Raw genomic sequence first — 26755 nt, forward strand, 5'->3', positions numbered from 1 at the left:
TACATGACTCTTTTTGAAGTATGGCTTTCTCAGCGTATATGCCCAGTAGTGGGATTGCTGGGTCGTATGATAGTTCTATTTTTAGTTTTTCAAGGAACCACCATACTGTTCTCCATAGTGGCTGTATCAGTTTACATTCCCAACAACAGTGCAAGAGGGTTCCCTTTTCTCCACACCCTCTCCAGCATTTATTGTTGTAGATTTTTTCATGATGGCCATTCTGACTGGTATGAGGTGATACATCATTGTAGTGTTGATTTGCATTTCTGTAATGATCAGTGATGTTGAGCATGCTGTCATGGTTCTTTGGCAATCTGTATATCTTCTTTGGAGAAATGTCTGTTTAGGTCTTCTACCCATTTTTGGATTGGGTTGTTTGTTTTTTTGATATTGAGCTGCATGAGCTGCTTGTATGTTTTGGAGATTAATCCTTTTTCAGTTGCTTCATTTGCAAATATATTCTCCCATTCTGAGGGTTGTATTTTTGTCTTGTTTATGTTTTCCTTTGCTGTGTAAAAACTTTTAAGTTTCATTAGGTCTCATTTGTTTATTTTTGTTTTTATTTCCATTTCTCTAGGAGGTGGGTCAGAAAGGATCTTGCTGTGATTTATGTCAGGGTGTTCTGCCTATGTTTTCCTCTAAGAGTTTTATAGTGTCTGGCTTTACACTTCGATCTTTCATCCATTTTGAGTTTATTTTTGTGTATGATGTTAGGGAGTGTTCTAATTTCATTCTTTTACATGTAGCTGTCCATTTTTCCCTGCACCACTTATTGAAGAGGCTGTCTTTTCTCCATTGTATATTCTTGCCTCCTTTATCAAAAATAAGGTGACCATAGGTGTGTGGGTTTATCTCTGGGCTTTCTATCCTGTTCCACTGATCTATATTTCGGTTTTTGTGCCCGTACCATACTGTCTTGATTTCTGTAGCTTTGTAGTATAGTCTGAAGTCCAGGAGCCTGATTCCTCCAGCTCCATTTTTCTTTCTCAAGATCGTTTTGGCTATTCGGGGTCTTTTGTGTTTCCATACAAATTGTGAAATTTTTTGTTCTAGTTCTGTGAAAAATGCCATTGGTAGTTTGATAGGGATTACATTGAATCTGTAGATTGCTTTGGTAGTATATTCATTTTCACAATGTTGCTTCTTCCAATCCAAGAACATGGTATATCTCTCGATCTGTTTGTATCATCTTTAATTTCTTTTATCAGTGTCTTATAGTTTTCTGCATACAGGTCTTTTGTCTCCTTAGGTAGGTTTATTGCTAGGTATTTTATTCTTTTTGTTGCAGTAGTAAATGGGAGTGTTTCCTTAATTCCTCTTTCAGACTTTTCATCATCATTAGTGTATAGGAATGCCAGAGATTTCTGTGTATTAATTTTGTATCCTGCTACTTTACCAAATTCATTGATTAGCTCTACTAGTTTTCTGGTAGCATCTTTAGGATTCTCTATGTATATTATCATGTCGTCTGCAAACAGTGACAGCTTTACTTCTTCTTTTCCGATGTGGATTCCTTTTATTTCTTTTTCTTCTCTGATTACTGTGGTTAAAACTTCCTAAACTATGTTGAATAATAGTGGTGAGAGTGGGCAACCTTGTCTTGTTCCTGATCTTAGAGGAAATGGTTTCTGTTTTTCACCATTGAGAATGATGTTTCCTGTGGGTTTGTCATATATGGCCTTTATTATGTTGAGGTAAGTTCCCTCTGTGCCTACTTTCTGGAGGGTTTTTATCATAAATTGGTGTTGAATTTTGTCAAAAGCTTTTTCTGCATCTATTGATATTATCATATGGTTTTTCTCCTTCAGTTGGTTAATATGGTGTATCACATTGATTGATTTGCGTATATTGAAGAATCCTTGCACTCCTGGGATAAACCCCACTTGATCATGGTGTATGATCCTTTTAATGTGCTGTTGGATTCTGTTTGCTAGTATTTTGTTGAGGATTTTTGCATCTGTGTTCATCAGTGATATTGACCTGTAGTTTTCTTTCTTTGTGATATCTTTGTCTGATTTTGGTATCAGGGTGATGGTGGCCTCATAGAATGAGCTAGGGAGTGTTCCTCCCTCTGCTATATTTTGTAAGAGTTTGAGAAGGATAGGTGTTAGCTCTTCTCTAAATGTTTGATAGAATTTGCCTGTGAAACCATCAGGTCCTAAGCTTTTCTTTGCTGGAAGATTTTTAATCACAGTTTCAATTTCAGTGCTTGTGATTGGTCTCTTTATATTTTCTATTTCTTCCTGGTTCAGTTTCGGAAGATTGTGCTTTTCTAAGAATTTGTCCAGTTCTTCCAGGTTGTCCATTTTATTGGCATAGAGTTGCTTATAATATTGTCTCATGATTCTTTGTATTTCTGCAGTGTCAGTTGTTACTTCTCCTTTTTCATTTCTAATACTATTGATTTGAGTCTTCTCCCTTTTTTTCTTGATGAGTCTGGCTAACGGTTTATTAATTTTGTTTATCTTCTCATAGAATCAGCTTTTCGTTTTATTGATCTTTGCTATCATTTCCTTCATTTCTTTTTCATTTATTTCTGATCTGATCTTTATGATTTCTTTCCTTCTGCTAACTTTAGGGTTATTGTTTGTTCTTCTTTCTCTAATTGCTTTAGGTGTAAGGTTAGGTTGTTTTTTTGAGGTGTTTCTTGTTTCTTGAGGTAGGATTGTATTGGTATAAACTTCCCTCTTAGAACTGCTTTTGCTGCATCCCATAGGTTTTGGGTCATCATGTTATAATTGTCATTTGTTTCTAGGTATTTTTTTGATTTCTTCAGTGATCTCTTGGTTATTTAATACTGTATTGTTTAGCCTCCATGTGTTTGTATTTTTTACAGATTTTTTCCTATAATTGATATCTAGTCTCATAGCGTTGTGGTTGGAAAAGATACTTGATACAATTTCAATTTTCTTAAATTTAGCAAGGCTTGATTTGTGACCCAATGTATGATCTATCCTGGAGTTTGTTCCATGAGCACTTGAGAAGAAAGTGTATTCTGTTGTTTTTTGGATGGAATGTCCTATAAATATCAATTAAGTCCATCTCATTTAAAGTATCATTTAAAGCTTGTGTTTCCTTATGTATTTTCAATTTGGATGATGTGTCCATTGGTGAAGGTGGGGTGTTGAAGTCCCCTACTGTGATTGTGTTACTGTCAATTTCCCCTTTTATAGCTGTTAGCATTTGCCTTATGTATTGAAGTACTCCAGTGTTGGGTTCATAAATATTTACAACTGTTATATCTTCTTCTTGGACTGATCCCTTGATCATTATGTAGTGTCCTTCTTTGTCTCTTTTTGTAATAATCTTTAAGTCTGTTTTGTCTGATATGAGAATTGCTACTCAGCTTCCTTTTGATTTCCATTTGCATGGAATATCTTTTTCCATCCCCTCACTTTCAGTCTAGGTCTGAAGTCGGTCTCTTGTAGACAGCATATATACGGGTCTTGTTTTTGTACCCATTCAGCCAGTCTATGTCTTTTGGTTGGAGCATTTAATCCATTTACATTTAAGGTAGTTATCGATATGTATGTTCCTGTTTCCATTTTCTTAATTATTTTTGGTTTGTTATTGTAGGTGTTTTCCTTCTCTTGTGTTTCCTGCCTAGAGAAGTTCCTTTAGCATTTGTTGTAAAGCTGGTTTGGTGGTGCTGAATTCTCTTAGCTTTTGCTTGTTTGTCTGTAAAAGTTTTAATTTCTCCTTTGAATCTGAATGAGATCCTTGCTGGGAAGAGTAATCTTGGTTATAGGTTTTTCCCTTTGATCACTTTAAATATGTCCTGCCACTCCCTTCTGGCTTGCAGAGTTTCTGCTGAAAGATCAGCTGTTAACCTTATGGGGATTCCCTTGTATGTTATTTGTTGTTTTTCCCTTGCTGCTTTTAATATTATTTCTTTGTATTTGGTTTTTGATAGTTTGATTAGTATGTGTCTTAGCGTGTTTCTCCTTGGATTTATCTGTATGGGACTCTCTGCGCTTCCTGGAGTTGATTATTTCCTTTCCCATATTAGGGAAGTTTTCAGCTATAATGTCTTCAAATATTTTCTCAGTCCCTTTCTTTTTCTCTTCTTCTTCTGAGACCCCTATAATTCGAATGTTTGTGTATTTAATGTTGTCCCAGAGGCTCTGAGACTGTCCTCAGTTCTTTTCATTCTTTTTTCTTTATTCTGCTCTGCAGTAGTTATTTCCACTATTTTATCTTCCAGGTCACTTATCCGTTCTTCTGCCTCAGTTATTCTGCTATTGATCCCATCTAGAGTATTTTTAATTTCATTTATTGTGTTGTTCATCATTGTGTGTTTCATCTTTAGTTCTTCTAAGTCCTTGTTAAATGTTTCTTGCATTTTCTCTATTCTATTTACAAGATTTTGGATCATCTTTACTATCATTATTCTGAATACTTTTTCAGGTAGACTGCCTATTTCCTCTTCATCTGTTAGGTCTGGTGGGTTTTTGCCTTGCTCCTTCATCTGCTGTGTGTTTCTCTGTCTTCTCATTTTGCTTAACTTACTGTGTTTGGGGTCTCCTTTTCGCATGCTGCAGGTTTGTAGTTCCCGTTGTTTTTGGTGTCTGCCCCCAATGACTAAGGTTGGTTCTGAAGGTTGTGTAGGCTTCCTGGTGGAAGGGACTGGTGCCTGTTTTCTGGTAGATGAGGCTGGATCTTGTCTTTCTGGTGGGCAGGACTGCGTCTGGTGGTGTGTTTTGGGGTGTTTGTGACCTTATTATTATTTTAGGCAACCTCTCTGCTAATGGGTGGGGTTGTGTTCCTCTCTTGTTAGTTGTTTGGCATAGGGTGTTCAGCACTGTAGCTTGCTGTTCGTAGAGTGGAGCTGGGTCTTAGCGTTGAGATGGAGCTCTTTGGGAGAGCTTTTGCAGCTTGATATTACATGGAGCCCGGAGGTCTCTGGTGGACCAGTATCCTCAATTCGGCTCTCCCACATCAGAGGCCCAGGTCTGACACCCAGCCAGAGCACCAAGACCCTGTCAGCTACATGTCTCAGAAGAAAAGGGAGAAAAAAAAGGAAGAAAGAAAAAATAAATAAAAAGAAATAAAGTTATTAAAATAAAAAAGTTATTAAAAATAAAAAAATTTTAAAAGTAATTTAAGAAAGAAAAAAGAAAGAAGGAAGAGAGCAGCCAAACCAAAAAACAAATCCACGAGTGATAAAAAGCGCTAAGAACTATACTAAGAAAAAAAAAGGACAGATGGAACCCTAGGACAAATGGTAAAAGCAAAGCTACACAGACAAAATCACACAAAGAAGCATACACATACACACTCCCAAAAAGAGAAAAAGGAAAAAAAAAAGTACATATCTTTTGTGAAGTCTGAGGTCTTCTGCCAGCGTTCAGTAGGTGTTCTGTAGGAGTTGTTCCATATGTAGATGTATTTCTGATGTTTTTGTGGGGAAGAAGGTGATGTCCACATGATACTCCTCCGCCTTCTTGAAGGTGTCTCAGGAAATTTATTGCAGATGACCTCATCGTCTGAGGGGCCCACACGCCGCCAGGGTGACTACCTTTGCCTGCCATCCAGTACCTTTCATGGTGACCGTGGCCGCCACCTCCGAGCAACTGACACTAACAACTACTCGCCCTATTTCGCTATCATTATTTACTTTGATGGTCACATTGTCCCAGATTTGGCCAGTGGTAGCCTGTGCAAGATGACTTCTTTGTCTTTGTGACCTGTCGCTATTATTCTGTGAGCATTTTCTTACTTCCTGGAACAGCAAGCTATTCCAGACTCATCTTATACTTTTCCTGTCAAAACCCTGAAATCAGTCATTTTTTCAAGGAGCCCTGACTCCGCTTAGTGAGGAATGTTATTTATTTATTTTATTATTTTTATTTTTTGGCTGTGTTGGGTCTTTGTTGCTGCGTGGAGGCTTTCTCTAGTTGCGGTGAGCAGGGGATACTCTTTGTTGTGGTGCACGGGCTTCTCATTGCGGTGGCTTCTCCTGTTGCAGTGCATGGGCTCTAGGTGTGCAGGCCTTAGTAGTTGTGGCTCACGGGCTCTAGAGGAAAGGCTCAGTAGTTGTGGTGCACAGGCTCAGTAGTTGTGGCTCGCAGGCTCTAGAGTAGTTGTGGTGCACGGGCTTAGTTGTTCCGCGGCATGTGGGATCTTCCCAGACCGGGGCTTGAACCTGTGTACCCTGCATTGTTAGGTGGATTTTCAACCACTGCACCACCAGGGAAAGCTCAAGAATGTTCTGTAGAAACCAGGACCTCTGCACTAGGTATGCTAATTATTATTGAGTTTATGGTCCTCCTAGGTCCTCTTACAGAGATAGGAAATATATGTATGTATGTATGAATTTATGTATATACACATGCACATTAACATCTGTAGTTCTGTACCCAACTGTATACATTGAAGACCATTAGTTCACCTAGAGTGTCCATTTCTATCCAATATCACAAGTTTTATTCTCGTTTTCATATTTATCCCTTCCTCCACTGGTAATGAGCAGTCCAACTCCGATTATCTTTAATATCAATATATTTACTTATTTGATTAATTCACCTCGTGTGTAACCACTTTCCCATTGCTTCGTTTACCTTCTTCCCACAATGAGTTTGCTTTTCTTACTGTAGTAGTGTTCTAGCTTCCTGCTCTAGGCCAACCCCCTACCCTCATGTGGATGCCCTCCCACTCCACTCAGACTCCAACATCGAACCCCAAGCTTTTCTCTGTTGGAGATGCCTTCCTTACCCTGCGTGAGCTCTAACCTTGTGTTGGGTCACTGTGGTGTCGTATCCCTAACTCACAGCGTGCCTGCGTACGTTGTGCTCTACCTCTTAGACTGAAATATTAAGAAAGAAGAAGAGGAAAAGAAAGAGATCACTTAATTTTTGTTTGTGCTGTGTTTATCATTCTCCCTATTCCTTTGTCTCTTTCTCTTTGTGTCTTTCTTCCTATTCCCCTTCCTCTCCATTATTTTCAATATCACCTATGACATGTTGCATAACAAATGCACATTATAGCAGAACCCTGCCAAAATTAGGCATTCTTGTTTTTATTTGTTTTTGTTAGATTTTATGATATATTTTAAGTTATTTTATTACTCCATAATGTCAGGATTTTCTATACAGTGATTTACTGTCTGTTTTTATGTTTTTTTCCTCTTTCCATTTGCTAATCATCAAGTAAGGTTGAGTACAATTGTATATATTTGTATAAATTATTTTTAATGTGCTGGTTTGCCACGTATTTCTTTTTCTCTAATTTTAGTTTTAGGTGTTGTCCTCATCTAATTTTCAAAGTTTTATTTGTATCAGTTTAGCGAACTTTGATAAATACCAATGACTGAGCATCTACCCTGCTAGGGGATGAAATTGATTAAGAAGCATTTGTACAAGGACTTAACAGTAATATTGTGTGTGTGTGCGCACCTGAGTGTGTGTACGTGTCAGTGTGTGTGTGTATTAATATAAGGTGATAATCGCTATGCCAGATTGACAAAGTGTGAAGTGCTGTAGGAACACAGTAGAGGATGCACTTAACTTGGGAATTCAAGGAAGAATTCCCGGAAGAGTTGTTGCTTGAGCTGGGTCCTGAGGAGTGAAAAGAAGTGAATAAAGGTTGGGAAGACTTTTGCTCACGGAGGGCACAGCTCCAGTAAGAGGAAAAGCTATGGACCTCAGGGGAGTGATGAGAAGAGACCTAATTTATTGGCTGTAATGGTGCTAACATGCTGTGGAAACAATTGGAGTAGAAAGGAATCAGGTTCAACATCATAAAGATTGCTTTGTTCTATGTATGACCAGATCAGACTCTGCTGCCTAAAGGCGGAGATCTAAAGGGAAATAATTGGGTTGCCCAAAAGGTTCGTTCAGGTTTTTCCATAAGATGTTTTGGAAAAACCCGAATGAACTTTTTGGTCAATCCAATATTTAAGCCAGTGATTCTAATTAATATATCTTATGGGATAATACTTTAATTTTTATGAAATGAAAGAATCTACCTCAAAATGTTGAAATTTGATAAAGCTATGTTTTTAATTTCTAATTAAACTATTGAGGTGATATTCCTATTGCAAAGAAAAATATGTATGTTTTTCAGTGAAGTAGTTCTTCTGTAATTAAACATTTCTTCAGAGACAGGTCACATTAAACTTATTTAGCCATCTCTTTCATTTATTTGTGACCTTCAATGAGGAAATTCTTCCTGGAATTTGAACCTTATTTTAAACTGTTTCTTAGTTTAAAAATACAAATTTAACAATAAGTCAAGTACTTTTTTGTTATTTTGACTTTTCCATTTTTAATTTAGGTGATACAGTAGTATATCAATTTGGAATAGCTACAGTGATAATTGAAGCTAATGATGACCCAAATGGTATTTTTTCCTTGGAGCCCATAGACAAAGCAGTAGAAGAAGGAAAGACTAATTCATTTTGGTAAGCATATTTGGACAAGGCAAATTCAAAATTGGTTAAAATAAAATAAAATCTTTATGTATGCAAAAATTTGAAACATTGTTAATCTTTCAAAATTAAAAAAATGGTTAAGAATGGAATAATTTCAAAGTTGGTAGTCTGAATGAATTGTAAACTTTGTTCATGTTGTTTCCACTTGTTAAAAAAAACCCGGACACTTTAGATGGGAAGCAGAAAATACTCTCCCCACTCTCCTTTACCCCACTTCTGTTCCTCATCAAGACTGAGAGACTTCCATTATTCAAGGTCTTCTGGAATTCTTCTTTTAAATGATATGTGACTACCCTCACCCTAGGCTTTGCTTTTGAAGAACTTTTGCCAATTCTCATCTAAATATTTTTCGATTGGATTTATCTTAGACTTTATCTTTCAGTTTGGACTTCGAAGATTATGAATTTTAAGACTGCTTCTTTTTATTATTTAAAGTTCTACTTCATTCTTCCTTTTCCATGAGATTCTTCTTGGTTGCTCAGTAAGAACTGGCTGGCTGGTTTATATTAAAGATGATAAATAGACAAAGTGTATTTCTGAGATAATACAGAAAGTTCTCAGTACAGTTACTACTTATACATTTTTCATAAGAAATAATTTTCTTTAATTTGTTATACAGGATTTTGAGGCACCGAGGACACTTTGGCAATGTTTCTGTGGCTTGGCAGCTATTTCAGAATGATTCTGCTTTGCAACCTGGACAAGAGTTCTATGAAACTTCAGGCACTGTTAACTTTATGGATGGAGAAGGAGCCAAACCAATAATTCTCCATGCTTTTCCAGACAAAATTCCTGAATTCAATGAGTTTTATATTTTAAAGCTTGTGAACATTTCAGGTGCTGTGTTTTCTCATCTATTTTATTTTACCACCAAAATTTACTATTTTATGCTGGAATAATTAGAGCTGTATAGAAAATGCAGTTAAATGAAGTTTTATGGATGGAGACATATCCATCCTCAAACTTGTAAATAGATTTTTTTCCACACCAAATAGAGTATCTCAAACAAAACATTAATGGTAGTTAGGAAGTACAGATTCATGGTAGCTTAAAGTTGGTCTTCATACCATAATTTAAATAATCAATTTTCCCATCACTTTTGGTTTTAAGCATGGGAATTAAACCTTTCTAGTTAGTATCCTCTTTTCAGGCTCAACTGGTTGTTAATGAAATACTGAACCAGAATACCCTTGAAAATGTGGTGAAGGCCATATGGTGACACTATTGTTCATTGATTAACAAGTAAATTACTTAATGAGAAGTTTGCTAAACAAATTCTTTTTGTCTTCATCTTGTACTAGAAAGTACTCCAAATTCTGGTTTTTCATTCCTTATAAATTATTATTACAGGTGGGTCCCCAGGTCCTGGGGGCCAACTAGCAGGAACCAACCTCCAGGTGACAGTAATGATTCCATTCAATGATGATCCCTTTGGAGTTTTTATCTTTGATCCAGAGTGCCTAGAGAGAGAAGTGGCAGAAGATGTCCTCTCAGAAGATGATATGTCTTATATCACCAACTTTACTGTTCTGAGGCAGCAGGGTGTCTTCTGTGACGTACGAGTAGGCTGGGAAATACTGTCTAGTGAGTTCACTGCTGGTTTGCCTCCAATGATAGATTTTTTGCTGGCTGGAATTTTTCCCAGCACTGTGCATTCACAACCGCACATGAGGCGTCACCATAGTGGAACAGATGCTTTGTACTTCAGTGGACTAGAGGGTGCATTTGGAACTGTTAATCCAAAATACCATCCCTCAAGGAACAACTCAATTGCCAACTTTACATTTTCAGCTTGGGTAATGCCCAATGCCAATACGAATGGATTTGTTATAGCAAAGGATGATGGTAACGGAAGCATCTACTATGGGGTAAAAATTCAAACAGATGAATCCCATGTGACACTTTCCCTTCATTACAAAACTCTGGGTTCCGATGCTACATATATTGCCAAGACGACAGTCATGAAATACTTAGAAGAAAATGTTTGGCTGCATCTTCTAATTATCCTCGATGATGGTATAATTGAATTCTACCTTGATGGAAATGCAATGCCCAGAGGAATCAAGAGTCTAAAAGGAGAAGCCATTACTGATGGTGAGTGTTATCTTTACAATTAGGACCCTGAATTTTGAGTTTTTAAAAATTTTGACTTCTTAAAAAGGCTAGTGGGTATTTAAAAATCTGCTTATGTATTATTGGTTTATTTTTTTAAATAAAGCTACACGTCTACCAAGACCATAAGTTCTGTGCTGAGTGTTGCAGAAATGAATCAGGCAGAGTCTCTGCCCTTAAAGTACCTGAAATAGGCTCTGGGAGAGAGGTGTGCAAACAGATCACTTCAACACATTGTAGGAAGAAAGAAAAAATAAGGAAGAAAGAAAAAAATTCCTCTTGTGATAGTAGGAGGGATGGGTGTGATAATTCCAGGTAGAAAAGAGAACAAAGGTGTAGAAGTGTGAAGCAGAGTATTGTATCTGGAGAACTGCTGTCAGCTCAGTGTTCTGGAGGTAAAGGGTGGTGGAGATAAGGTTAAAGAGAAATTAAAAGAAAATCATATTGAACAATCCAGCAATTACAGGGGTTTATAGTATCAGGAGTTAAATTGATGAATTCTATGGTGTGCTTTAAAGAGAGAGAATCCTTATCTTTAAGCTGAATTATGTGCTGTTTCCTTGAGAAACACACTTGTGTGCATGTTTATGTACAAATATCAGTTATTTCTGTTATAATCACCAGTTCCCTCCCAGCCCCTCTATCCTATAATTTGATTCTGTTTTTTTATTTAGTAGGAAAGTAGAGCAGAGCTTATATGGTTATATCTTAACAGAATATTTTCCTTCTGAACCTCCTGCATTAAATATCTTTCTTTCCTAGTAGGAAAAAAGATGGTCAAAAGAATAACATACACACACTACTGATTTCAGCCTGTAGAACTGTGCTTACAACAATCTGTGGCATTAAATTATTAATCTTTTTTTTTTTTTTTTGGTTCGCGGGCCTCTCACTGCTGTGGCCTCTCCCGTTGCGGAGCACAGGCTCAGGACACGCAGGCTCAGTGGCCATGGCTCACAGGCCTAGCCGCTCTGCGGCATGTGGGATCTTCCTGGACCGGGGCACGAACCCGTGTCCCCTGCATCGGCAGGCAGACTCTCAACCACTGTGCCACCAGGGAAGCCCAAATTATTAATCTTTTGATTGTGTGCATATATACATATGTCTGTTAACATCAATTTTTTTGACATGATGTTAACCACCATGATGACATGGTGGTAGAATGGGAAAGATTGGGGAAAGTAAGAGCTGGTGTTTCTTTATGTAGCTTACTGCAAGGAACTTATATTGTCTATGTAATTTGTAACTTAGAAATAAAATTGAAAAGGTATATATATATTTTTAGGTTATTAATGAAATATAGGATATTTTATGTATATTATAAAATATACAAAAGTGTATATAGGTGTACAGGTAGATGAATTTTAAAAAATTTTAAATTCATCAGTTTCAGCATTCCATGTAACCAGCCCCCAGATCAAGAAACAGTGTTCCAGAAGCCCTCTTTGGCTCTTCTCTAGTCATTGACTCATCACCATGCCCAACTACTATTGCCATTTCTAAGAGCATAAGATTAGTTTTAACTGTTTTTAAAATTTATGTACATAGAATTGAGCAGTGCGTACACTTGAGTGTCTGGGGTTTGTTCAGTATTGTGTGTGAAGTTCATTTTTGTCTATTGTAGATATTTCACTCTCATTACTATATAGTCAGTCCAGAACCTCTGGAGAAGGCATGGAGGCAATCCCAAATCACTGCCAAACTCTCATCTTACATAAATATCTTAGTTGAGTTATTGGAGAGGCAATAAGTAAAGTAATAAGAATTGGTGAATTCCTAAAAAGGGTTATTATTGATGCATAGGAAAGAGTTGAGCTGCATATTGTTACTATCATGAAAAAGTCCTTAAAACTCATATAATGTTGTTCCAGGGAAGGAATATTTCTTTTTCTACATTTATTGCATTAGTTGTTTGGATTAACAGTTATTTTTGGTCCACAAAAACTCCTTTTGCTGAAGTCTCACAACTTCATTTAACTCAAGGTGAATTTCTAACAGATCAAGAATTGAAGTTCTCAAAGAATAGTAATACTAAAGTTTTAAAATTGTGACTGAATTGAATCATTCCATTCTTAGATGTGCAAGGAAATTTTTAGATTTCCCAGAAGAAATGTCTATCCAAATACATACGTATATACACATACATACGCATGTACAACATATCCTTTGGTACAAAATATCTTAAATCCCAGTGATTACTGATTCATTTTTCATTATAATAGATAGCCTTTATTTAATTGTGTTCTAGTTATGTGAAAGCTTTACTTACCTAATAAGACTTTTTAATAAAATCGCTTCACTTTCTGAATCACACTTGTAATTTAGGACAGGATAGTTGTGGTTATTGTAGCATTTAAACCCATTTCTAATTTCAGGTCCAGGAACACTGAGAATTGGGGCAGGAGTGAATGGCAATGACAGATTTACAGGTCTGATGCAGGATGTGAGGGCCTATGAGCAGAAATTGACCCTTGAAGAAATTTACGAACTTCATGCCATGCCAGCAAAGAGTGATTTACACCCTGTTTCTGGATATCTGGAATTCAGACAGGGAGAAACTAACAAATCATTCATTATTTCTGCAAGAGATGACAATGAAGAGGAAGGAGAAGAATTATTCATTCTTAAACTAGTCTCTGTATGTGGAGGAGCTCGCATTTCTGAAGAGAATACTACAGCAAGATTGGTAATACAAAAAAGTGACAATGCCAATGGCTTGTTTGGTTTCACAGGAGCCTGTATACCAGAGGTAAGTAGTGAGTCTGGTGAATTTCAGGGTTAGTTTGTGGATTTGTTCGGGAGTGGGCTTTCTTTCATTTGGTAAGATTGCCTGAGTATTGACGCTAGGCCCAGAAGTATGCTATAGCCAGCGGTGCAAATGTAAAGTATAAGGTCTTTTCTCTTATAAGTTCACAGTTTGAATCAGAAGCTTAATAAGCTGAGAGAAGTAGTAATAAGTTAGCAAATGAAACTTTAGCAATTATCTTTAAAGTTAATGCATTTCACAGAATGCATAATTGTACTCCACATGTAATTTACGTTTTGGCTACCGTGTAAGTAAATGAAATAATATATATTGAAAGCTTCTATGAATAATTGTAATTGAGACTTTATGAAAATATGATTTTTTGAGGGTTTTTTCCCCACATATGAAACGTTCTTAAGTAGTTACAGTGTTCTTCCATGTTGGATGTAAATGCCTTTCTTATCACCCATCTTGGCCAGCTTAATTCATTAGGCAGTTTTACTGCCCTTATCAGTCCTTTCCAAGCTTTCAAGGATTCGTAATCATCTTGGTTTCCTGTTCAGTAATGTGAGATCTTATGAAACCGCTTCACAGGTGTTCTGTGTGAAGCAACAGCTCAGTGTCCATGAAAGGATGCCAACGAACAAGAGAGGCTTTCCTTTTGCAAGTTGATTTTTGTAGGTTTAGAGGGGTGCATATGTAAATTGAAGCAATTAAGAAAAACATGAATGGGTAGAGCTTGAAAAAAATATCTAGGTCATAGGGCTCATTGTATCAATAGCTCAAATTGGGGTGCCTGGCTCTCTGGAGTGTTTTATTGCCCCTCTTATTCTTTGGTTTGGTGACAATCATAAGAGATCTTCAATAAGTGTTCTTTTTCTATACCAGAAATAGAATATCCTAGACAGGGAGGACAAATGTCATACAAATCTATGACTTAAAAGAGAAATATGTTTATCTATAATGATAATACTTTTAGATACTTAGTTGTCAAAGAACTTAACATGTTAGTTTTTTATGCACCTTTCTGACAATTCATAATGTAGCTGCAACAAATATTATTACCTTCTCCACTTTGTAGGGTTAGAAATGGCAGCTTAGAGACCTGAGAAAATAACTAACCCTAGTTGAATTAAATGAGATAGGATCAAATACCTGATTCAAAGTGTGGCAATTACTAGTATTTAATAAATACTAATTTTCTCCCCCTGCCTTCTTTTGTTTCTAAGATACAGTGGGAAGAACTGGAATTTGAACTTATATCTTGTGAATTCTAACCTGTTGTCTTTCCCCCATGTATGTTTGATATCATCATCTCTATTTTTAAAAAGACGAAGTGACTTCCATCAGGTTGTGAGAACCATTCTGTGCCATCTAAAATCAGCTTCCCTTCATATCACTTCATGACCTGGCACCTGCCTATGGCTCTGACTTCTTGTGTAATTCTCCTCTTTGGTCAGTGTGTTTCAGTCAGACTTTCCTTGTTTCAGTTCCAATCTCAGGGCATCAGCACTTCCTAGCCTTTCAATCTGGAACACTCTTATTCCACATCCTCAGAATTAGTCATTCAAGTCTCAGCTCCAAAGACATCTACTCAGTAAAGACTTTTTAATTTAAAGTAATCCTCCCACTTCTCCTAACTGGTCACACTCCATCCCTTCACCTAGTTTTACTTTTTTTTTGTAGCATTGATCACACACTTCAATTCCGTATGTTATTAATAAGTCTGCTTATATACTGGCTATCCCTTTCTACCACAAAGGTGAAAGAGTTTTATTATTGTTCATTATTGTATCTCTAGGACCTAGCATGGTACATAGTAGGTACTCAATAAATCTTTGTTGAACTTGTGAATGTATTTTAATATCAAGACATGAAAAGGCTCATAGTTCAAATAACAAACACAACCAGATTCAGCTAAGCTGCATAAACAGCCAAACTGAAAAACAAAACAAAACAATACATAAGTTTTTAAAACCTGCCTAAAATGAATAGTTTTTGAGTGTTTCTCTGACTTTCTGGGCCATTATAGTAAGTCTTCAGTGCTGGCTTATCTCACAATTCCCATTGATAGATTGTGTCGGTGTTGGTTTAGTTCCACCTAAGTATTCCACCTTTGTTCCCAGATATTTCAGAATTTGAACAGGGCCAGTCAACCTTTGATTGCAGAAGAGAACTTCCTTATAGGAGCCACAGCATCTATAGTTGTATAACCGCTGGAAAGAAAAAGAAAACTTGACTGGTTATTCTCCAAGCCCACCTGAGAGAGAAATAGAACACATCTATACTGGAAAGAGTAAAGTTTAGATGGTTAATATAGGGAAGGTGTTGTGTCTGAAAGATCAGATATTGGAATTTGATTGTCAGGAAGATTACAGAATTTTCATTCTTGAAAGTCTTAAGAATTGAAGTATAAAACTTACTTTCATCTTGGTGTGATATGAAGACGGGAGTGATATGAAATATTTTTGTCGTGATGACCATCATCAATATTTATTGATTGCTTACTGAAGTCATTCTCAAAGTGTAGTGCAAGGACCCCTAGGGGTTCCTGAGATCTTTCAGGAGTTCTGCAAAAGTCAAACTTAATTTTATAAAATGCTATGATGGCTTTTTCATTTTATTGACATTTGCACTGCAAAAGCAATGGTTGCCGAAACTGCTAGCTGCTAGTGCCTTTGTATGAATCAAGGCAGTGGCACAAAACTGTACCAGTTGTCATTGTTTTATTTATCACCATGCACCTGTAGTTTAAAAGGTGAATATTTCACTTGAGTATCTTTGATGAAACAGTACAAAACATTAATTTGATAAAATTTCTACCCTTGAATACCCACCTTTTTAACATTCCGTATTGTGAAATGAGAAGCACAAATAAAGCACTTCTGCTGCATTAACAAAACATGATAGTTGTGAAGAAAAGCGTTTGTGCAGATACTGAGTTGTGAGCTGAACTGGCTGCTCTTTTCATGGAACACCATTTTTACTTGAAAAATGACCAACAAAGTTTGGTTATTCAGACTTGGGTATCTGGCAGGCATTTTCTTGGAAATGAATGAAGTGAGTCAGTGACTACCTGGAAAACAACTGATAGTATTTGTTGCCAGTGATAAAAATTTGAGCTTTCAAATAAAAATTAGGGTTGTTGGGACATTTTACCTGCCAAAGTGAGCTTGATGGTTTCCCAATACTTAAAGACTTTTCAGATAAGATTGATAGTGATATTAGCAAGTGTGATTTACTTATTTTGTATAATGAAATACATCAACATTTGGAAGATCTGTATAACTCAGTGAACCAATATTCTCCAAATAATTCACGTGTATTGTTACAAAATCATGCATGGGTAAAGACTGATTTAAAGTGCAAGGTAGACCAATGGATTTTAATGTCTTAGAGTATGATTCCACATTGCAACTAAACTACCACTTGTCAAATTTTGGTATAATATTGAGGAAGAATACCCACAGCTGTCTGAAAACACTATTGTAATCCTCTTCCTTTTCCAGTTATATATCTATGTAAGGCTGGATAGTCTTCATATACTTCAACCAAAATAACAAATAGCAACAGACAAATTGATTACAAATGGAGATATGAGAATCTAGCTGTCTTCTATTAAGCTAGACTTTGAAGAGAATTGCAAAAATGTAAAAACAATGCCCCCATCATTATTTTTTTGTTTTAGAGAATATAGTTAGTTTTCATAAAATGTGTTGCTTATGTTAACATGAGTTTATTATTGCTATTTAAAATGAGTTAGTATATCAATATTTAATTTCTTTTTCAATTTTCATTCATAAAATGGTAACTATCAGCAGATTTCACCAACATAAGCAAGAAACTCCTTGCGGTTCTCAGTCATTTTTATGAGAGCTCAGGAGTCCTGAAACTAAAATATTTGAGAACTGGTGGTTTATACCTGGAATTATCTTGAGTTTAAATTTTATGGTTATTTGCTTCATTTTCAGAAATAAAAACCACTGTCACTTCCATAGATTCTTCTGCATTGTGATGTTTCAGTGACATTGAAAAGTTAACTTTTTTCTTATTCCTCCAAAAATGCTGAAGCCAATAGGGATCGTTTAAAGACTTCTCTCTGAATTATGTTATGCTTTTACATTTTTCATAGATTCATATGACATAAAGTAATATTAAGGTTAACATGAAAGCATAATAAGATCTTAAACAAATAATGAAAATATGTGGAATATGACATAGTCTACTTGTTGGCATATTGAAAGAGATGAGATTATTTTGTGATTTGTTTCCTCCTAACCAGGTACACTGTGTCCTGGCAAATAGCAGGTGCTTAATAAATTTAATTGAAAGAATGAACAAATGTGGTTTAGAGCCCTGGTGGGGTATGTCAAATAATTCTTTGGATTCCTAGTGGGCTCCGTATTGAACAGATGGCTGATTTTTGTTGGACGTATTGCCTAGTAGTCACATTATCATGTTGCCTTCCTGTGTTATTCTTTGTACTTAACAATGTTATTTTCTCTCCACCTTATTTTCGCACTTTTTTTTTTTAATGTCCTGCAGTCTTGTATATCACATAATTATAAAGTTGCTTTTCCTAATGATTCATAGAATTTGCTAGTCTTATTTTACTTTTACAACTAATATTTGGATTATGTTTTATATTTATAAACTCATGGCTTAAGAATAAATTTAGAGATATTTTGAGAGGATCTTTGTAAAAACGAGAATATTATTTAACTTGGACTGTGTTTGTTTTTATGAGCCTGCCCTATGTTATGTGAATAGATTCCTTTAGATATAAGTGATATTGATATAATCTGATATCCCAGAACATCAGCCAAGCATGAAACAAAATAAAAAATTAATTGGTTGTGTAATTGTTTAGCTTTAATCTTCTATCTCAATAGAGAAAGCCAAATTCATGTCTTAGAATAGTATATTATGTTTTCTAGGAAAATGTATTTCAAAAACTCTTCTCATTGTTAACCTTTATAATTACTTTTCTGATGATCTGAAGATGTGTCAAGTTCCTGATTCAAAAGAGAAAACAGTAGCGGCTGCTACTGTTTCTTGTGAAAAACTGAGTGATGATGGTTCTGATGATTATTACTTGATGTTATGCCCCTTCATATTTACTGGCCTGTACTTTTGCTTGATTTATTATTCTAAAGTCAATTAGATGGGGGCTTCCCTGGTGGCACAGTGGTTAAGAATCTGCCTGCCAATACAGGGGACACTGGTTTGAGACCTGGTCTGGGAAGATCCCACATGCCGCAGAGCAACGAAGCTCGTGCGCACAACCACTTAGCCTACACTCTAGAGCCCGCGAGCCACAACTACTGAAGCCCACGGGCCTAGAGCCCATGCTCCGCAAAAAGAGAAGCCACCGCAGTGAGAAGCCTGCACACCACAACAAAGAGTAGCCCCGGCTCGCCACAACTAGAGAAAGCCTGAGCACAGCAACGAAGACCCTACGCAGCCAAAAATAAATAAATAAATACATAAGTAAAGTCAATTAGGTGAATTTCTTTTAAATTTTTTTTTTTTTTTTTTTGTGGTATGCAGGCCTTTCACTGTTCTAGCCTCTCCCGTTTGCGGAGCACAGGCTCCGGACGCGCAGGCTCAGCAGCCATGGCTCACGGGCCTAGCCACTCCGCGGCATGTGGGATCTTCCTGGACTGGGGCACGAACCCATGTCCCCTGCATCGGCAGGTGGATTCTCAACCACTGCGCCACCAGGGAAGCCCTCTTTTAAATTTTTTGATCAGTCTTTTTAAATATAGAGCAGTTAAACCGTTTCCATTTTTTCTTTTCTTTTTTGACATTTTTAGTTTTTTTTTGAATTTTATTTTAGTTTTTTATACAGCAGGTTTTTGTTAGTCATCCATTTTATACACATCAGTGTATACATGTCAATCCCAATCTCCCTATTCATCACACCACCACCCCTACCGCCCACTGCTTTACCCCCTTGGTGTCCATACGTTTGTTCCCTACATCTGTGTCTCAATTTCTGCCCTGCAAACCAGTTCATCTGTACCAGTTTTCTAGGTACCACATATATGCGTTAATATACAATATTTGTTTTTCTCATTCTGACTTACTTCACTCTGCATGACAGTCTCTAGATTCATCCACGTCTCTACAAATGACCCAATTTCATTCCTTTTTATAGCTGAGTAATATTCCATTGTATATATTTACCACATCTTCTTTATCCATTCATCTGTCGATGGGCATTTAGGTTGCTTCCATGACCTGGCTATTGTAAATAGTGCCGCAATGAGCATTGGGATGCATGTGTCTTTTTTAATTATGGTTTTCTCTGGGTATATGCCCAGTAGTGAGATTGCTGGGTCATATGGTAATTCTATTTTTAGTTTTTTAAGGAATCTCCATACTGTTCTCCACAGTGGCTGTATCAATTTACATTCCCACCAACAGTGCAAGAGGGTTCCCTTTTCTCCACACTCTCTCCAGCATTTGTTGTTTATAGATTTTCTGATAATGCCCATTCTAACTGGTGTGAGTTGATACCTTATTGTAGTTTTGATTTGCATTGCTCTAATAATTAGTGATGTTGAGCAACTTTTCATGTGCTTCTTGGCCATCTGTATGTCTTCTTTGGAGAGATGTCTATTTAGGTCTTCTGCCTATTTTTTGATTGGGTTGTTTGTTTCTTTAATATTGAGCTGCATGAGCTGTTTATATATTTTGGAGATTAATCCTTTGTCTGTTGATTGGTTTGCAAATATTTTCTCCCATTTTGAGGGTTGTCTTTTCGTCTTGTTTATGGTTTCCTTTGCTGTGCAAAAGCTTTTAAGTTTCATTAGGTCCCATTTGTTTCTTTTTCTTTTTATTCCATTACTCTAGGAGGTGGATCAAAAAAGATCTTGCTGTGATTTATTTCAAAGAGTGTTCTTCCTATGTTTTCCTCTGAGTGTTTTATAGTGTCCAGTCTTACATTAAGGTCTCTAATCCATTTTGAGTTTATTTTTATGTATGGTGTTAGGGAGTGTTCTAATTTCATACTTTTACATGTAGCTGTCCAGTTTTCCCAGCACCACTTGTTGAAGAGACTGTCTTTTCTCCATTGTATATCCTTGCCTCCTTTGTCATAGATTAGTTGACCATAGGTGCGTGGGTTTATCTCTGGGCTTTCTGTCTTGTTCTATTGATCCACGTTTCTGTTTTTCTGTCAGTACCATATTGTCTTGATTAGGGTAGCTTTGTAGTATAGTCTGAAGTCAGGGCGTCTGAGTCCTCCAGCTCTGTTTTTTCCCTCAAGACTGCTTTGGCTATTCGGGGTCTTTTGTGTCTCCATACAAATTTTAAGATTTTTGGTTCTACTTGTGTAAAAAATGCCATTGGTAATTTGATAAAAATTGCATTGAATCTGTAGATTGCTTTGGGTACTATAGTCATTTTCACAATATTGATCCTTCCAATCCAAGAACATGGTATATCTCTCCATCTGTTGGTATCATCTTCAGTTTCTTTCATCACTGTCTTTTGTGCATACAGGTCTTTTGTCTCCCTAGGTAGGTTTATTCCTAGGTATTTTATTCTTTTTGTTGCAATGGTAAATGGGAGTGTTTCCTTAATTTCTCTTTCAGATTTTTCATCATTAGTGTATAGGAATGCAACAGATTTCTGTGCATTAATTTTGTATCCTGCTACTTTACCAAATTCATTGATTAGCTCTAGTAGTTTTCTGGTGGCATCTTTAGGATTCTCTATGTATAGTATCATGTCATCTGCACATAGTGACAGTTCTACTTCTTCTCTTCCAATTTGTATTCCTTTTATTTCTTTTTCTTCTCTGATTGCCGTGGCTAGGCCTTCCAACACTATGCTGAATAATAGTGGTGAGAGTGGACATCCTTGTCTTGTTCCTGATCTTAGAGGAAATGGTTTCAGTTTTTCACCATTGAGATGATGTTTGCTGTGGGTTTGTCATATATGGCCTTTATTATGTTGAGGTAGGTTCTCTCTATGCCCACTTTCTGGAGAGTTTTTATCATGAGTGGGTGTTGAATTTTGTCAAAAGCTTTTTCTGCATCTATTGAGATGATCATATGATTTTTCTTCTTCAGTTTGTTAATATGGTGTATCACATTGATTGATTTGCATATATTGAAGAATCCTTGCATCCCTGGGATAAATCCCACTTGACCATGGTGTATGATCCTTTTAATGTGTTGTTGGATTCTGTTTGCTAGTATTTTGTTGAGGATTTTTGCATCTGTATTCATCAGTGGTTTTGGCCTGTAATTTTCTTTTCTTTTAGTATTTTTGTCTGGTTTTGATACTAGGGTGATGGTGGCCTCAGAGAATGAGTTTGGGAGTGTTCCTTCCTCTGCAATTTTTTGGAAGAGTTTGAGAAGGATGGGTGTTAGCTCTTCTCTAAATGTTTGATAGAATTCACCTGTGAAGCCATCTGGTCCTGGACTTTTGTTTGTTGGAAGCTTTTTAATCACAGTTTCAATCTTATTACTTGTGACTGGCCTGTTCATATTTTCTATTTCTTCCTGGTTCAGTCTTGGAAGGTTATACCTTTCTAATAATTTGTCCATTTCTTCCAGGTTGTCCATTTTATTGGCATAGAGTTGCTTATAGTAGGATGCTTTCTATTTCTGTGGTGTCTGTTGTAACTTCTTCTTTTTCATTTCTAATTTTATTGATTTGAGTCCTCTCCCTCTTTTTCTTGATGAGTCTGGCTAATGGTTTATCAATTTTGTTTATCTTCTCAAAGAACCAGCTTTTAGTTTTATTGATCTTTGCTATTGTTTTCTGTTTCTATTTCATTTATTTCTGCTCTTATCTTATTGATTTCTTTCCTTCTGCTAACTTTGGGTTTTGTTTGTTCTTCTTTCTCTGGTTCCTTTAGGTGTAAGATTAGATTATTTATTTGAGATTTTTCTTGTTTCTTGAGGTAGGCTTGTATAGCTATAAACTTACCTCTTAGATCTGCTTTTGCTGCATCCTATAGGTTTTGGATTGTTGTGTTTTCATTGTCGTTTGTCTCTAGGTATTTTTTGATTTCCTCTTTGATTTCTTCAGTGATCTCTTGGTTATTTAGTAAGTAGTGCTTAGCCTCCACGTGTTTGTGTTTTTTACATTTTTCCCCCTGTAATTCATTTCGAATCTCATAGTGTTGTGGTCAGAAAAGATGCTTGATATGATTTCAATTTTCTTAAATTTACTGAGGCTTGATTTGTGTCCCAAGGTGTGATCTATCCTGGAGAATGTTCCGTGCACACTTGAGAAGAAAGTGCAATCTGCTGGTTTTGGATGGAGTGTCCTATAAATATCAATTAAATCTATCTGGTCTGTTGTGTCATTTAAAGCTTGTTTTTCCTTATTAATTTTCTGTTTGGATGATGTGTTCATTGGTGTAAATGAGGTGTTAAAGTCCCCCACTATTATTGTATTACTGTTGATTTCCCCACTGTTATTGTATTACTTTTGATTTCTTTTTGAGCTGTTAGCAGTTGCCTTATGTATTGAGGTGCTCCTGCTTGGGTGCATATATATTTATAATTGTTATATCTTCTTCTTGGATTGATCCCTTGATCATCATGTAGTGTCCTTCCTTGCCTCTTGTAACATTCTTTATTTAAAGTTTATTTTATCTGATATGAGTATTGCTACTCCAGCTTTCTTTTGATTCCATTTGCATGGAATGTCTTTTTCCATCCCCGCACTTTCAGTCTGTATGTGTCCCTAGGTTTGAAGTGGGTGTCTTGTAGACCGCATATATATGGGTCTTGTTTTTGTATCCAATCAGTGAGCCTGTGTTTTTTGGTGGGTACATTTAATCTATTCACGTTTAAGGTAATTATCGATATGTATGTTCCTATGACCGTTTTGTTAATTGTTTTGGGTTTGTTTTTGTAGGTCCTTTTCTTCTCTTGTGTTTCGCACTTAGAGAAGTTTCTTCAGCATTTGTTGTAGAGCTGGTTTGGTGGTGCCGAATTTTCTTAGCTTTTGCTTATCTGTAAAGCTTTTGATTTCTCCATCGAATCTGAATGAGATTCTTGCTGGGTAGAGTAATCTTGGTTGTAGCCGCCGCAGTGAGAAGCCTGCACACTGCAACAAAGAGTAGCCCCGGCTCACCTCAACTAAAGAAAGCCTGCGTGCAGCAACGCAGACCCAACGCAGCCAAAGATAGATAAATAAGTAAATAAATAAATAAAGTCAATTAGGTGAATATTTTAATAGTAGAAAAGATCTTTTAATTATTTATTCTCCATGTCTTAATCCCCTTCTTGTATTGCTAATTCCATCCTCTGGTCTGCTATTTCCCAAAGTGCTGTGTGTGGATGGCCTTGGTTGGAAATATCTAATGCATTTTCCTGGATACCATTCCTGAATCAAGATCCCACCCATTTCTGAGTCAGAATCTCTATTGGGGGATGGGATGGGAGGCAAAAAGCTGAAATTTAAAAATCTTTTACAATGGAAAATATAATACGTACAGAATAATAGAAAAAGTAGGAGTCACCCCAGTGACCCATCACCTAGCTTCAACATTTATTAGCCTTTTGCCAGTCTTGTGTCTTATTTTTTGGCTGAAATAATTTTTAAAGCAAATGTCATGCATTATGTCATTTCTCTGTAAATTCATAAGTATGAAAGGTGGATTTTTACCAGGCATCCTATGTCATTTTTTTTAATGGATGCTTGGCTCTTGAAGCTTCTTCCCTTGTTAAAATTTTACAGAGTTTACTTTATTGTGTAAATTATTAATTCATTAAAATTTCTATGCAATTTTGATATATAGCACACGTCTGCACATATTTGTATTGAATATGGGTAGTCTTCTTTTTCAAACTGAAAATAATTAGTAGGTGATAGATTTTAATGAAGGCTTTACTAAATGAAAGTGTGGTTAGATAACTTTTCCCCATGTGATTCCTGCAAGCAAAATGCTTAGTCCTGTATGCTGCATGGTAATGTCATTGACTTGATAAAAAGCTATAAGAAAACATCACACTCCTTAGTGTGTCTTTGGATCTAATTAATCTATGTCTCTTGCTGAAAGGGAAAGGCTGAATACTCATATGTTGGGATTAATGATTTATTAATTTAACTCATTCAAAATAGTCATTCTGATTAAAATTTGGGGTGGGAAAATGGAGCAAATATGTCCCCACTCTGATAGGAATCTAAATACATGGGAATTTGCTTTTTTTAAATATGCAAGCATATAAGTTTCTTGATAAAATAAGGGAATGTTTTTATGTGGCATTTTTTGTTACTGTGTTTGTGTGTCTGTATTTTAAGGGGAAGAAATATAAGATTTGTGTAGCACTTACTATTTTACTAGGTACCATGTAAAGCACTTATTTAACCTCCACCAAAATCCATGAGACATTGTGATCTTCATTTTAAGAAAAGATCACTGAGACAGAGGACTTTTGGTAAGTGGTGGAGTGAAACAGTCAAACAGGACTGTTTGACCTTAAAGCCATGCTGTTTCCACCATACATGTGTTTGTATACCATTCAGCTATGATGAAAATGCTGATGTAAATGTCTAAGTGGAAATTAAATTAGTTGCTGTATTGAGCACCTGTGTCTTTGCTGCTTCCTCTTCTCTCCAGCCTCTTAGGGTTGGAGGGCCCCACCTTCAGAACAGTTAATTCTGCCGTAACATGATAGATGTGTTCTTAAAAATCACCACACTGTACCAAATCGCATAGTGAAAAACACAAGAACTTATGGGAAAGATGAGTTAGGCGAACGCTATCCAAAAATTTGGTCAGTGATATATAAAAAGAAAGGTAGGGACCTAATAAAAAATAGGTTTACACAATAAGTGTTTAATTCTTAAGTATGATAATAAATATGGCATATACCTTGAAAAAACCTTAAGTTTGCTTGTAGAAGTGGACATCAGAGGAATGTAGCTTGCATGCTACTGTGAAGTGATGGAAGGAGGTTTATTCGAAATCAGAGGGAACGTTGCCACATTCACTGCAGATAAATGTGGCTGGTGACACATGCGTTGAATTGAGGTAACTGGTAGATGTTTGGAGTGTGTGTGTGTGTGTGTGTGTGTGTGTGTGTGTGTGTGTATTCCCATGTGGCTTGTTTCAGGTGGTACAGTTTTCTGTGTTCACCATGTTTCTTGTGGATGAAATTATACATAAACAAATGTGAAATATGTTCAAAGTGCTCCCTGATGTATCAGTTGCATTGGAACAGTTTCGTTTCAAAACCAATGTTAACAGCAGAACTAATTGTACTTGGTCCTTTTCTATCTATACTTACTTCCCTCATTGTCTTATCCAATCTTTAAATATAATTTATTGTAATGGCCTTAAAATATACCATTTGTATATGGCCTTAAAATACCAGGCCATATGTTAAATACCATAACATTTTTACAATGTTATGCCAGTCTCTGCTCTACAGCAGAGTGACTCAGTTGTACACATATATACATTCTTTTTTAATATTATTTTCTATTATGGTTTACCCCAGGAGATTGGATATAGTTCCCTGTGCTATACTGTAGGACCTTGTTGTTTATCCATTCTAAATGTAATAGTTTGCATCTACTAACCCCAAACTCCCAGTCCATCCCTCTCCCTCCCGCTCTTCCCCTTGGCAACCACAAGTCTGATCTCTGTCTGTGAGTCTGTTTGTGTTTTGCGGATAGGTTCATTTGTGCTGTATTTTAGACCCCACATATAAGTGATATCATATGGTATTTGTCTTTCTCTTTCTGACTTACTTAATATGATAATCCCTAGTTGCATCCATGTTGCTGCAGATGGCATTATTTTGTTCTTTTTATGACTGAATAGTATTCTATTGTATATATGTACTACATCTTCCTTATCCATTCATCTCTCAATGGACACTTAGGTTGTTTCCATATCTTGGCTATTGTGAATAGTGCTGCAGTGAACATAGGGCTGCATGTATCTTTTTGAATTAGAGTTTTCTCTGGGTATATGCCCAGGAGTGGGATTGCTGGATCATATGGTAATTCTATTTTTAGTTTTCTGAGGAACCTCCATACTGTTTTCCATAGTGGCTGCACCAACCTAATTCCCACTAATAGTGTGGGAGTGTTCCCTTTTCTCAACACGCTCTCCAGTACTTGTTATTTGTGGACTTTTTAATGATGGCCATTCTGACTGGTGTAAGGTGGTACCTCATTGTAGTTTTGATTTTCATTTCTCTAATAATTAGCGATGTTGAGCATCTTTTCATGTGCCTACTGGCCATTTGTATGCCTTCTTTGGAGAAATGTCTGTAAAGGTCTTCTGCCCATTTTTTGATTGGGTTGTTTTTTTGTTGTTGAGTTACATGAGCTGTTTAGAAATACCAGTTTTTAAATTGAACTATAGTTGATTTAAAATGTTGTGTTAGTTTCATGTGTACAGCAAAGTGATTCAGTTATACACACACACGTACATATATATGTGTATTCTTTTTCAGATTCTTTTCCATTACAGGTTATTA

The 26755-nt window shown here is 36.4% G+C and overlaps 1 protein-coding gene across 1 annotated transcript in view; it reads left to right on the plus strand.

Annotated features, from left to right (window-relative positions):
- The window catches only part of ADGRV1 (adhesion G protein-coupled receptor V1), a 520998-nt gene that overhangs the window by 33493 nt on the left and 460750 nt on the right, over positions 1-26755 (plus strand). Inside the window, exons 18-21 of the mRNA XM_029215616.1 lie at positions 8275-8401; positions 9051-9268; positions 9782-10525; positions 12919-13292. Of these exons, the coding sequence (XP_029071449.1) occupies positions 8275-8401; positions 9051-9268; positions 9782-10525; positions 12919-13292 (1463 nt within the window). The remainder of the gene's footprint in view (positions 1-8274; positions 8402-9050; positions 9269-9781; positions 10526-12918; positions 13293-26755) is intronic.

This window comes from Monodon monoceros, unplaced genomic scaffold (assembly GCF_005190385.1).
Source record: "Monodon monoceros isolate NGI ecotype Baffin Bay Population unplaced genomic scaffold, NGI_Narwhal_1 Super_Scaffold_12, whole genome shotgun sequence".
In the NCBI taxonomy this organism is placed as follows: domain Eukaryota; kingdom Metazoa; phylum Chordata; class Mammalia; order Artiodactyla; family Monodontidae; genus Monodon; species Monodon monoceros.